Below are 12,992 nucleotides of genomic sequence, written 5' to 3'. Positions count from 1 at the left end.
GTGTCATCACTGATGTTCTTAGAGAACCAAAAAGCAGGAAGAAGCCCTCTTAGCTGTAAAAAAAAAAAAAAAAAAAGATGTGTGTGTCAGGTTGTGTACGCCTGCGAAAATCATTGTCTAGGTGCCAGTCTTGAATGAAGTTTTAAGTGTGAGGGGGAAAAAATTCGTGCTGTGTTTGAAATAAACGTAGGTATAGTATGCTCCATTACATGTGCTACCTATCTAACATTCCAGTTAAGGAACAAAGTGGAAGAACAAAAAGGAAAAAAAATGTTACCAAAATATTCTTCTTCAAAGCCTCAGCATAGCAGGAAGTTCTTCGAATCTACACGAACGGTTAATTCAAACAAATGCCTAGATAATTTTTTCCTTAGTCTACTGACCACACTTGTTCTGTGTTGACAGATACATTGGATTGCTTAACTGAAATGAACTTTTGTTATGATGTTTTTAAGACTATCAGTCGTCTTTCTGGAAAATTCTGTGGAAATTAAGATGTAAATGGGGGTGAATGCTGAAACCAGGAAGTGACTTGCCTGTGTTTTGCATTACTGTGTTTTATCTTGACTTGAGTTTTTTTCCTCATACTCTTTGAACAAAACATATTGTTTTTTATTTCCTAAGACTGTGGCTAGGCACTGCAGAAAAAATGCCGCAGTTACATTTCTTACACTGTGTTAGCATTAGGAGATGATGTGTACACAGAGGTACGACAGAAGTTGTGTTTAAACTGAGTTCCTAAATTACTTGAATGCAGAGATTTAAGTCCAGAGGAACATTTACATCTATTACTCTTCTGAAATAGACTATTTTTACATGGATTGTATTGTTAGAGGGGGTTTTTTTATTCATTGCTGTGAATGCATTTAATTTCACTACCGAAATGTCTGATAGAATTTACATTAGAAAACCAACTGAATATGAGTGGTAAAACATACATACAAACATATACAAATACATACAAAACTGCAGACCTTTTCAGCTGACATCAGTCGTTTTATTATTTTTGGGATGTTTGGAAATAATTGGCATATGATTGTGTTTTCAAATCTTTTATTCAGTGATCTTTGTTATTGTTGTACTGTAGACAAATTCTCGCTTACATGCGCTGACAGAGGCCAAGCCTACATTTGTTTAAAAGGTTTCCCAAGAAAGGATGGACCCGGAAAGAAGCAGAGGGCATCCGGTTAAACATCAGTTACAGCAGGATTTGCATAGTAATACCTGCTTTTTCTTCTTCTGCTTTTAGCCACTTCTGTGTGGTCAGTCTAATCCTTCCATTTGCATTATCAAAATTTTGGTCAACCTGAAATTTGATCAAACACCCACAGCCAAATATTAGAATAGGGCGACTTAATTTACCACTCAGTAGGTGATAGTTTTTGGTTGTTGTTCTCATTCTTGCTTCAGTTAGTGTGCATAATTCATCTTTTTTGATTTTAGCCAAATATATCTATATTTGTTTCAATAGACTTTAGGTTTTTTTTTTATTGTTAAAAGTGGAGTATAATGATTACAGTGTTAGCTAGTGGGTTCTCTGCTAATTAAAGCCTGGCTCTGTTACTTTCCTGTCAGTCTGGTTCTGAACTTTTATAAACACACTGTAAGTCTATTTTAACTTTAGTATAAAAAGTCAGTGGTATTTAAACTATGCTTTAATATGAAAATAACATGATGTACGATTCCCTTCCCTTTGACTGACTATTCAAATAGTCAGAAAACTAAAAAGAAAGAAAATTCTTGTGGAAAATTACTTTATGTGAGAGATTGTCTCACATGTCAGAGGTAAAGAGATAAAAGATTAATTGCTTTGGAGAATGCCTATGCTGAAAAATAACTTAATGTATTACACTCTCTCCCTGAAGGATTTGCTACATTCTACCACTCTATCTCTCTGTTCTATCTGTTCCCCTCTTTCTCTCTCTCTCTCTCTCTCTCTCTCTGTCTCTCTCTCTTTCTTTTCCCCCCTTCCCTCTCTTTTTAACTGAACTGATTCATAGAGGCTGCACTGAGAGCTTGTCTTTTGTGGAAGCCGACACCCTGTGAGTACACAGGTGATAACAGATCCAGCAGTGGTAGCAGTAGCATTGGTAGTAGAGAAAAGGCACACTTGAGGAATGCCTCACTGTTTGTAGATGAAGTGCAAAGCTCGACAGGGGCCCTCCATAAACCTCCTCACTGTCATTGGAGTCGGCCCTGCTTGTTTTTCTAAGTGCTCTTTGTGTTTCCAGGGGCAGAATTAGGCACATTCAGAGCTACTAACTGTTGATGCTGCCCCATCAAAATCATAGATAGGAAGCCTGATAGTGAAACCTAGTGATTCATGGCTGGGTTTAAACACACAAACAATCTCTCTTTTATACTTTTTTTTTATTATCATTTTCAACTCTCTTTCCTTATAGTTCACATTCTCTTTCACTCTCACTTTCTTCATTATTGCTCTATTTGTGGTGTTGTGTCTCAGCACCTCATTAAATATACTAGACCATTTGAATGCCTTTTTTTTAATACATGAATTCCTATACCATCTGTAAATGGACACCCATATTTATGTAAGTGGTTGTCATTTTCTCTCTTTTCCCCACTGGTTGTTATTTTTTCTCCTCTCCTATATGCTGAGAACCGAATGCTCTACTCTGCTGACACGAAAGGAGGGTTTCTCACAGACATAAATCACTGGCTCTAATGGCTGCCTGCCTCTGCATTAATGAACTTTCTTTCCTCTGCAAAAAGCCTTTAATTGCCTTTTAATATCCAGGCCTGTATATGTGCTTTCCCCATGAAATACAGTTTTTCTGCCTTTCTCCCCCAAATTGGGTGATTATACACTCTTCACAGATTAGGCTATACCCCTTTCACTTATATTCCAGTTTAGTTTAATAGGATTAGATTCAAATATTTGATTTCACTGTTTGCTGTAAAAACATGTTTGAGTTTTCTCAGTTGTAATATGCTCTTAAATGTGTTTTCTACATCTCTACTTCTCAGTTGTGCCAAAAGAATAAATGATTCAGTCACTTCAAATGTTTCTTTTAGGTATGTTAGGTCTGTGCATTTACGTAATCTTCATAAATTTTGTAGTTATTAAACTTTTAGCTATCAACAAATGATCTGTAACATAATAAATATTAAATATATTTTTTTGTGATTAAACATTAACTATAAGTAGGGCATAATCTCTCAGAACATGAGGGATTAAATGTTAAAAGTAAAAATTTACAGTATTTCATACATTTGACATCTACAGTAATTTTTTATAATCCTTTCACTCACTCAGAACAGAGCACTAGATACATGATACTTAATCTCTTTAGACATCGACAGTAGAATATGAAAGAAACCTATCTCTTAAGGGGATACCTGCTTAAGGAGATAAATGCAAAGTTCACAAATGTTTTTTTTTCCCTTTTTTTCCCCCTGAGCTCCATTAGTAAGTATAAGGAGCTAAAAACCTTTGATTCTGTATTTCAACATCATTGAACCCACCTAATACATATTTCCCCAATCTTCAGACTTGTTACCAACTCTTAAGGTGACCTTAAAACACCTTTACTGTCTTTAAGTGGTGATGTATAATTTAACAAACAGTTTCTTAGCAGTAGTCTTCCCTGAACAAATGTGCACACTTCACATTTCACCCAGTTTATTTCAGACCAGTCCTGGAACTTGAAACCTGTGTTAATACAGTTGTCAACAGGGATATTCAAATATATATTGTCACTGAAGACAAACTGAAAAGTTCAGTAGTGTTGCATGTTTGTTTTGCATTCCTGGTCTGATCTGTTTTGAAACATGGTATTCATATAGGTGAGTGTGGAGGCGTTGGACCTGAGTAAGGTTTTTGCAACCAGTTACTGGTTATGCCAGGATTCTTGCCAGAAATTGTGCTCTGTAGAGAGAACAAGAATGCCTTATATTCACTTACCTGATCAGCTACACCATACATAGCACCAAATGCGCAAAGAGGCACAAGGGTCATTAACACAGTCTTGTCTAAATAGCTGGAGATTTGTGATGTACAACTGTTAAGAAGAAGTGCCTCCTATGTAAGAGTTTGTATGCATGTGAAAGATTATATTTTCTTGTTTGTTTTTTTTTTATTATTTGTTTGTTTTGTTGCTAAGCGTATTATCATATTCATTTTCAATAAGCCATATAAGGTCATTCTCTCTAGCAAATCCTTATAAACATGGAGGAACCAATTACAAGTGTTAGACGTGTAAATGTCACGGGTTGATGCCTACCTTTGTGATCAAAGCTTTTTAAGATTTTTTTTCTATCTCCCTTTTTTGTGGTTATGCTCCTGCTCAAATACACAAGTTGGTGAGTACTTTCTGCATCGTTTGGAAGATCTCAAGTGTGACTGTGATCTGATTGGCTGAATGATTCATCGTGGTAGTAGAAGCAGCCATGGTGTTTCGTAATAGTAACAGTGATACTGTATGCGGTTTAGATAAAGCAACTGTCAGGTTAAAGCTCAATCTTAAAAGTACAGAGACTGTATTATGTGAAACACAGTAGATCAGCATGGTGTAAATCATGTAAAAATTACTCCTCCTTCACTTCCTAAGTCGGTGACCTTCTCTCCGTGGCTTTGGGGGAGAATTTGCTTGCTCTGTCTCTGTCTCAGCATGATTGATGGCACCTGTGTGCGTTGAGCAATCACTTACTGTCACCGAACTATTTTCCTTTCTCACTTTTGCGTGGGAGCGAGAGCTGGGTGCTTGCCCGAGCCAAAACCAACTGAGATAGACATCTCATTGTGGTGATGTATGATTCTCTAGAGAAGGGAGAAGCTATCAGACAATTAGGAATGTTCTACAAGGACACAGTCCCCTGCTTTGAGCTTCCTGAGGCAAGCTCACTACAGTACTGCAAAACTGGCAGCTGCTTTCTGTTGACCTCCCAGGTTTACATGTCCAATTGGACTGATATAATGCTTTTCTGATGTTACGCCCCTGGCAGAAGCATGTCCCCATATGTTCCTCCTCGTCCAACATACAGCACTAAGCCTGGTGTTTTTGCCAGACTTTCCACATTAATGAAAATGGCTTATACGATGGAAGCTGGCATTCAAAATGGCTCAGAGGCATTCACCGCAACATGATGTGGGGTTAATTTGAGAATGTATGTATGGTTGGTTGTGACCAGCGTGATTGAACTTAGTTAGAACTGATACATGAAACATGTGGCAACTAGTTCTTTTTTGTAATGAGTGAGGTTTATGGTGATGAACGGTGAATGAGTGTATCCTGGAGGCACTGTCTCCCCTTGCTAAAATGCTATTGTGATTAATAGAGTGTGTGTGTCTGCATTTACAGTGTGTCTGACAGCAGGCGAGGCAGCTACAGCTGACAGAAGCTGTCAGTGCCATTGTGATTCACAGACAAAAGATATACCAAATAATGGAGACCAAACATATTTCTCTCAGTGAGGCAGAACTAAGCTTCAAACGCCAACCAGATGGCAGGTCACTCGCTGCCGTGTATGACTGCTAAATGAAAGTATTCTGAGGAGAGAGAGAGAGGGAGGGGTGATTAAATACTTAGATGCTGGCTGTTCTCTAAGTAACCAGGAACACAGATAGAGAGACAAAGAAGGAAAACTTGAAATAATTGTTGATTTTGCGCCCTCATTTCTTTGAACACAATAAGATGTGGACACTCCTCTTTATCTTTCTCTGGACTCATGACTCCACAGAACAGTGATGCTGAAAAGTAGCAAATGCTGCAGTAGGAATTTATCAGCTGCCAGTGGCCAGGAGCCTCAGGGAATATGTCACGGGCTGTGTTCCTTTTGATGGAAGAAGACAGCAAGGATCTTCTTTTTCTTGTCATGCCTAGTGACAGTTGGGAACATACAGTACATAGTCAGTAAAACATTGTGAGTTCAAGTAGAAGAGGTAGAAATGGAATGCCGTGCATTACTTTATTTTGTGAAAAATTCACATCACCTGACAAACTCATACATAGCACAAAACAAACAAACTAACAAGCAACATCCAGTTAAATTTATTATGTGTAACTGTTACTTGCAGGTCTGTGCAGAGTATCTAAAAGAAGTGCTGAAGAAAAAAAAACATAATTAAGAGAAAGAATAAACAATAATTAACAGAAACTGATAAAGTAATGTGGAGATAAAGTTTGAAATTTTGTAAGCATCTTTGCAAGTACTTATTTACTGATTGATTGTTTATTCATTAATTTATTTCAGTGTCTCCCTTTCTTTTACGTTCAAGGAAAATGTCGTACAGGGGCAGCACATAAATTCTCTGAAGTATGTGGAAGGTACTATAAATGGTTCTCCACACAACCAGTTAGTGATTATGTGATGTTGTGGGATTAAAGGTCCATCTGGTGAGCAAGATAAATACACATTTTGTCAGTTGAAGAGTTTGCCATGAATTTTGCAGAGTTTAAGTAAACTTGTCCCACAGAGTGTTGAAAAGGCTATTGTTACATTACAGTTTCTGTTCGTGTGATCCAAGGGTGCAGTATTTTGTGCAACGATGTGGATGTAATGTCTCCAGCACATCTGACTCACTATTGCCTCAGGTTTGTTAATAAACAATCTGTTTATGAATAATCCAGAAAATCATGAAGAACTCTCTGAGATAAATATGCCACCTGAAAACTTTATGTGGTACAATGGAATTTTGAATTCATGGCTGGACATCTAAGGGGGAAAAGAAAATCAGCACAACTTGGTAGGTGTAATACTATGAGTCTCTACTGGTGCAAGAGCCTTCAAGACAGAAGGTAGATCCTGCCCACAGCCCCACCCCATATCTGTGTATTGTTTTTTCTAGCTCGATGACACTTTAATGCTCTGCTACATGGAGAAGAGTATCTCCATCTACTGTAATTGTAAACTTAATTCCAGACTTCCAACTGACACATGTTACCTTTACATACGCCCATGTAGTTTGAAATGAAAAAAAAAATATCATAGAATCAAATAAAAATCAATCAATACAAGGAGCATTTGCCAAACTGAATTTTTTTCTGCTGTATTTTTAAGTATTCTTTGAATTTCACAAAAGTTTTACAAGTCTGTTAGAACTGCGCATTCCAGATAAAGTGTGCAACATATTAAACACATCTGACAAATTGGCTGAGAATCATTTACATTTTTGTCATTTCCTTTATAGTAGTGTCACCAGGTTCATCCTCCAAATTTTATGTGCTACCTCCAAGTTTGGTCAGCTCTACACAGTTTGCTCTTGGGAAAAAGTATGTTTTGATCCAAAAGCTGCAGCCTCAACTGTTGACCAGCATGTGGCTGGATTCAAACTGCCACCCCTTGGACATATCAGATGCCTTAGCCAGTAGCTGAGGGCTTTATCTTGAAGCTCCATCACCAGGAGTGTCTTTAGAGGGAGAGAAGTTTACTTGTGTCACTGCCCTCAACTGCCTCGTTTCCGCTATACTTGTGTTAGAGTGTAAACAGTTTACCAGGTTTTGTACCACTACACTGTAGGGTTTTGCTCCCCATTCAGTTTAAAAGAACATAAATAATAAGAGAAAGAACAGAGCCAGACTAGGTGTACTGCATGGACCCCTAATAAATAAGTAAATAAAAGAATATATAAACACGTCAAATCCTTGGCCACATGGGTTCATAAACATAAGGCACAGTTTTCATTGTCAGGAGGGGAATCTCAAGAAACATATTGTGTGATGCTACTCTAAATGTAGCTAACTCGTCTGAGAAGTTGTACAAGGCAGTAACACCCTTGAGTGGCCAGTTTACCCCAAATTAGAGGACAGTGCAAGAGGTCAGCATACTCACCAAATATTAAGAGGGAGACTTGAAAATCTCTGCTTCATTGCATGCATTGTTTGGACCTTTCACAAACACATGGCATGCACAGTTTCAACTTTATTTCTTAAACGGTTGAGAAGTTTTGACACTGGTAGTTATTTTCTTGTTATAGTGCCCCCTATTGGGGAAGGTGTCCCCATTTAGTCTGTCCTGAAATATTTTGATTGGTTTGATTGGCAGCCATGTTATTTTGAGAATTCTGCTCTTTCATTGTGATCAGGGCCCTTAATGTACAATTAAAAGCACCTTTTTACTAAAAGTAAATGAAGATTGCAACTGAAGATGTCTCTTGGCCACTATCACATTAACTGTAATCTACAGTTCACAATGAAAACTGTCAATTTAGATTAAGATGCTTAAGATGTACTGTATAAAAAAGACTCACCACTACGTCATTTGACATCAGATGTAATTAAATTTCACTGTCAAAAGTGATGCAGTAACACTTTGTGACATCTGATATCAACTGGAGTAAACATCTTTAAATATTGGTGTGTGAAGATGTCGTGATGCCTAACTAAGGTTTTCAGTTTTTTTAGTTATATGAACATTTATGCATGCTAGCACAGAAATTACTACAGTACACAAACATTGTATTGCACATGTATATTCTTGCAATTTCTATGCCAGGGTGTGTGAATGTGCAATTACTTGCATTGCTAGATAGATATTCGTGCTGTTAGGATTAGTGCCACGGGGCAAGTAAGTTACTGATTCAAACATCTAAGTACTTTAACAAACATGTAGAAATCACAGAAGTTCTTCAAGTCCACCGGCCAAATGGTACATGATACTCTTGTAAAAAGAGGAGGCTACAGAGCACATGACATTTTTAGACAACAAACATAATCGAAGTCTTACAAGTTTTTATGAGTTGACCACTTAGTATTTTCCCTTATTTTATACTGTGCTGTTTAAATTGTGGTCAAAAGTTTGATCTGTCAGAGTTTTCTTATAGTTTACAGAATATGGGTAATTATTTTGACCTTTTTTGTTTTTGTGGTTTCTCAGGCTTTAACAAGATCGTCAGTTCTTTAGTCAGAGAGCTAATTTTTTCAGAGGAGTCAGTGGAGCAGTCAGTTGCTGAGTTCTAACCCCAGTTCTCTTATCCCTTACCATCTGCAGAATGTAATAGAAAGCCAGGTCTCTCAGACTTGTATTTAGCATTAAGGAAATCTTAATTACTTATTCTGAAACATTAGTGACTTGAACGAGCCTTGGTTTCTGGTTCTTTCGGTCTCTGCCTCCTCCCTCCTTATTCTCTCCTAAACAGTTAAACCTACCCATATGTAACGTGGTAAAAGTCAAAAATGTCAGTGGTTTTCTCCTGGCTCTTTTCACCTTGTTTATGCATCTCCCCTTTTACTGCGGAGACGATAACTCCCGGAGTTCCTTGGCGTTTAAATGGGCTGCATGGGCCGAAGATAGAGTTCATTAGAGCTAAAGGAATGACAGGCAATCTCACAGCCTCTTGCTGAATGTAACCTTTGATCTGGTTGAGCTGGGCCAAGGACTTCTTATGGATAGAGTGACCAACAAAAGCTCTTTCAGTAGCATGTTTGCTCGTACATGTTTACACCAATTAAATAGTTGCACAGTAGACTGCGTAGGCTGTGCTTTACAGTACAGTGACGGTGTGGCAAAGCTGTCGTATAATGCATTTTTCTAGGTTCAGACAAGTCTAGGAATGACATGTACTTCCTGTGGGTTTTGGAGTCATTCAGTCTGTGATTTTACCATTTGTTAATACCCACACGTTGCATGTTCATAGTAGTTGTATGGCTCAATATACTTGACAAAGGTCCAATGTAGTTTTCATTTCCAAATATCACTTCAGACCTCCATTAAAGCAACCTGCTGACAGCATATTTGGGGCTCTTTTTCATCAGTGGATGAAACATTACTGCATAGTATGGTGTAGTGTAGGAAATATTCCTACAGGAGCAGCAGTACTGAAATGACTTTCCCAGGCCTTCTTTTCCCTTTTATTTCTCTTTTCACATCCCTCCTCTTCTCTCCAGAACTAGGCTTTGAAAAAGAACACTTCCTTCTCCAGAGAATGTTACGGAGTTGTCCCCTGAGATATCATGGCAGACATGATTAATTAATGATAAACGTTAATGTATTGTTTAGCCCTGGGAGACAGAGGCAGTGTGACTGTTTCTAAATTTTTCAATTGTTTTTCTTCTTCTTTAACTGGTGAGCCATGAGAACGAGTAGTGCAGTGGTGGTTTCCAGCGAACTTTCCTTTCCATGCACCACTACTTTCAGACTGTCTTTTAATCCCTCAAAGTCCAGTGATCTGTTGTAGAATATGATGTCCTGTCAATTGCCGACAGCTTAATGGGAGCTGAAGAAACAATTATTTCTTTTTATACAATATTAAACAAAATTAACACCTGTAATTTCCTCCATTGTAAATGCATGGACCATGTCTGAGGGGAAGAAGGCCTGATGATTTCACACCTTCAACAGCAAGTCTGTGGACACATAAAACAATCTGGTCTCACACCTTTCTCCGTGATGTTGGCTCAAAGGTGGCCAACTTTCGCTTTAAAGTACACTGCATTTTAGCATCCTGTGTTCTGTCAATAGCCAAACCCGGATTAAGCCATAACAGTTGACTGTAATTCCTTTCTGCTATTTTTGTGATAATTACTTTCCTGGAAAACCCCCAAGGAGACACTTTCTTGTTTATAGACAATATATTTAATGGAGCAAATTAGAAAGAAAGCATATTGCTGAGCAGCTGTGTACACATTGAGGAATCTGAGAGGGAAGCCATTAAAGTCCATAGCAGAGTTGCAGTGAGAATCTGACTTGAAAAGCTTTGAAAGTTAAGAGTTCTTGTGCTGGTGCTGTCCCAGTGAAAAACACCTCAGTGGACCCCAGTGGACCCCATGCTTTACCTCTCATCCTCTGTCTATTTATAGACCCCAATCGCCTACTATACCTGAATTTGAGATAAAAGGTTTCCTCTCTTCTCCATTTTCGTGAAGTGTTTGGTGCTTAAACAGACTTTAACACTGAAGCTTGTCTGTTTACATAGCAGAGCTGCCAAGCCAGATAGAATTTCAACCATTGTTTATTGGCTTCAAAAGATGGAACCTGAGACTTTTGGCAAAAGAGTGGTGCAGTCAGACAAGCCCTTTGTTTCACTGTGTGGGAAATCCTCATTAGGCACCGTGTTAAACTGTCGAAACAATTCACTCCTCTTCTAGCTGTAACACTGATGCACCAGATCACTGGCATGACATGTATGCTACAGCCAGCACACAGTTGCCACTTATTAAGATAAAAACATTTAAAAAAAATTGTTGATCTAATGCCCTATCACCGCACTGGAACAAATAAAATGGCTGACAGTAATGACTTGCAGCCTCAGCACAGCGGTGGAAGCAAGCAGCATGTCCCACGTCATTACCCACAACTCTGCATGGAGGCCATTTTGTGCCAGATCCCTTACCGCATGCTTGTCAGTTGCAGTGGAGTGGCAAGGAGGCAAAAGCAGGATCAGAGCGACTGAGCGCGGTTGCTGGCCAACAGAGCTCCTGTCGGATGTGAGGCTTGGTGACCGTCAGACAGGAATTTGAGGGGAAAAACCCGCTGTGTGTTGACAGCATATGTACACGTACTGATTGAGCACACATATACATACACTCACACATGGTTTGCAGACATGTGCAACTCTTTATTTGTATTTACAAATGTATACATCTTGGTGTGTAATACATCTTGGTTTTTATGTGGTGAAATATTTGCGGATTACGTAGCATCTTACCCAGGAGATTTGTTCTGGCTCAATCCATCATAGTCTTTCTGCATCTTTAGCTCATAAATTCTTTGAAAAGGAGCTCAGTACAGTGCCGCTGATATCATAAAGGAAACCTCCCTTGAAATTTGAGGCTCTATCAAATATGCTTTTTTTCCAGGTCTGAACCAGGAAATGCTGGCTTAATACATTTAAACAGTGGCATTAAATCAGCATTTTACAATGTTTTCATTGTCTTGTCAGTTGTATTGTTTTAGTCTCATGGGGTTAAATTGAGTAAATAAGGGACGTTGTAACATGCCTTTTTTCTTCACCTTAATAGATTTTAATGTTGTTCTTCCCTGTAGGTCTTGTGGAAATTTGTCTGATGCACCCATTGGATGTGGTGAAGACCAGGTAATCTCTCTTTAACATACACTAATAGAAATAACATTTTGCCCTTCTGCAACACTTTTGCCCTGTATCCCCTGTAGACCTGTAGAAGCCAGCCAGGGTTATATTTGGGAAGTCTCTCTCTCACTCACTGTAGCCAGGCCTGCATTCTTCACAGTGGGCACTGATGCCAAGAGCTTAAATCATTTTGTGGAAAATGAAATGCATCATTTACCCATTCACCCGCAATGTTTAGGTAATACTGTTTTAATGTTTGCAAATCGCTTAGGTTTTTACCTCATTATTTAATTTAATTCTGTCCCTCGTTCACAGGCTGTAGTGGTTAAACAGAATGAAACAGGCTGTTAGATAACATGATATCATATTCTAGTTTCTCTCATGCTTTTCTTATTCTTATAAGAGCGAGAGTGTGAGAGTAAGATTGTTATGGTAGTAAGGGTGATCAGGGCCCTTGTGTTGTTCCTGTTCTATGTGCAGTAAACAGGTCATGGGCTGCTCCTAAACCTTTACAGCCTCAGCATGTCCTGTGACCTGTGCCTTGGCCGTGAACGTACCTCTCTCTAGTGTGTGAACACACACACACACAAGCATATACACCCCCCACGTTAAATAGGGCTGATGTTTTTGTTGTTGTTGTTCTTGCTGTTGTTGGGCTATTAATGAATTATAAAGCATTTCTTTGAAAAGGGGAAGCTTAGCCTTTGAGTAAATTGTCATCAGCTGAACAGAGGAGCGTGCATGCCTGTGTATTTGTGAGTGTGGGTGTTAGCAGATATCTGATACTCTGGAGCCCTGATGGGTGATTTAGGGCTTGCTGGTGAAAGTGTGGGGTTTGTTACAGGTACGGCCACAGCCTGGCAGGTCACTCCTCACACAGGGGTCAGGGTTAAAAGTCCTTTTTCTATTTTCTTTGTAATGCTCTTCTTTACAAGTGATAAAAGCACCACTAAAGTGTGACAGCTTTATTTATTTGTTCTATTTGTGTGTGTGTGTGTGTGTGTGC

At 38.7% G+C, this 12,992-nt stretch overlaps 1 protein-coding gene across 1 annotated transcript in view; it reads left to right on the top strand.

The window, feature by feature from the left end:
• The window catches only part of slc25a21 (solute carrier family 25 member 21), a 70,482-nt gene that overhangs the window by 35,420 nt on the left and 22,070 nt on the right, over positions 1 to 12,992 (top strand). The window contains exon 3 of the mRNA XM_030786084.1: positions 11,944 to 11,992. Within this exon, the coding sequence (XP_030641944.1) occupies positions 11,944 to 11,992 (49 nt within the window). The remainder of the gene's footprint in view (positions 1 to 11,943; positions 11,993 to 12,992) is intronic.

Source organism: Chanos chanos, chromosome 10, assembly GCF_902362185.1.
Source record: "Chanos chanos chromosome 10, fChaCha1.1, whole genome shotgun sequence".
Taxonomy (NCBI): Eukaryota; Metazoa; Chordata; class Actinopteri; order Gonorynchiformes; family Chanidae; genus Chanos; species Chanos chanos.
Note: the sequence above shows the minus strand (reverse complement) of the source record. Positions and strands in the feature narration are given on the sequence as shown.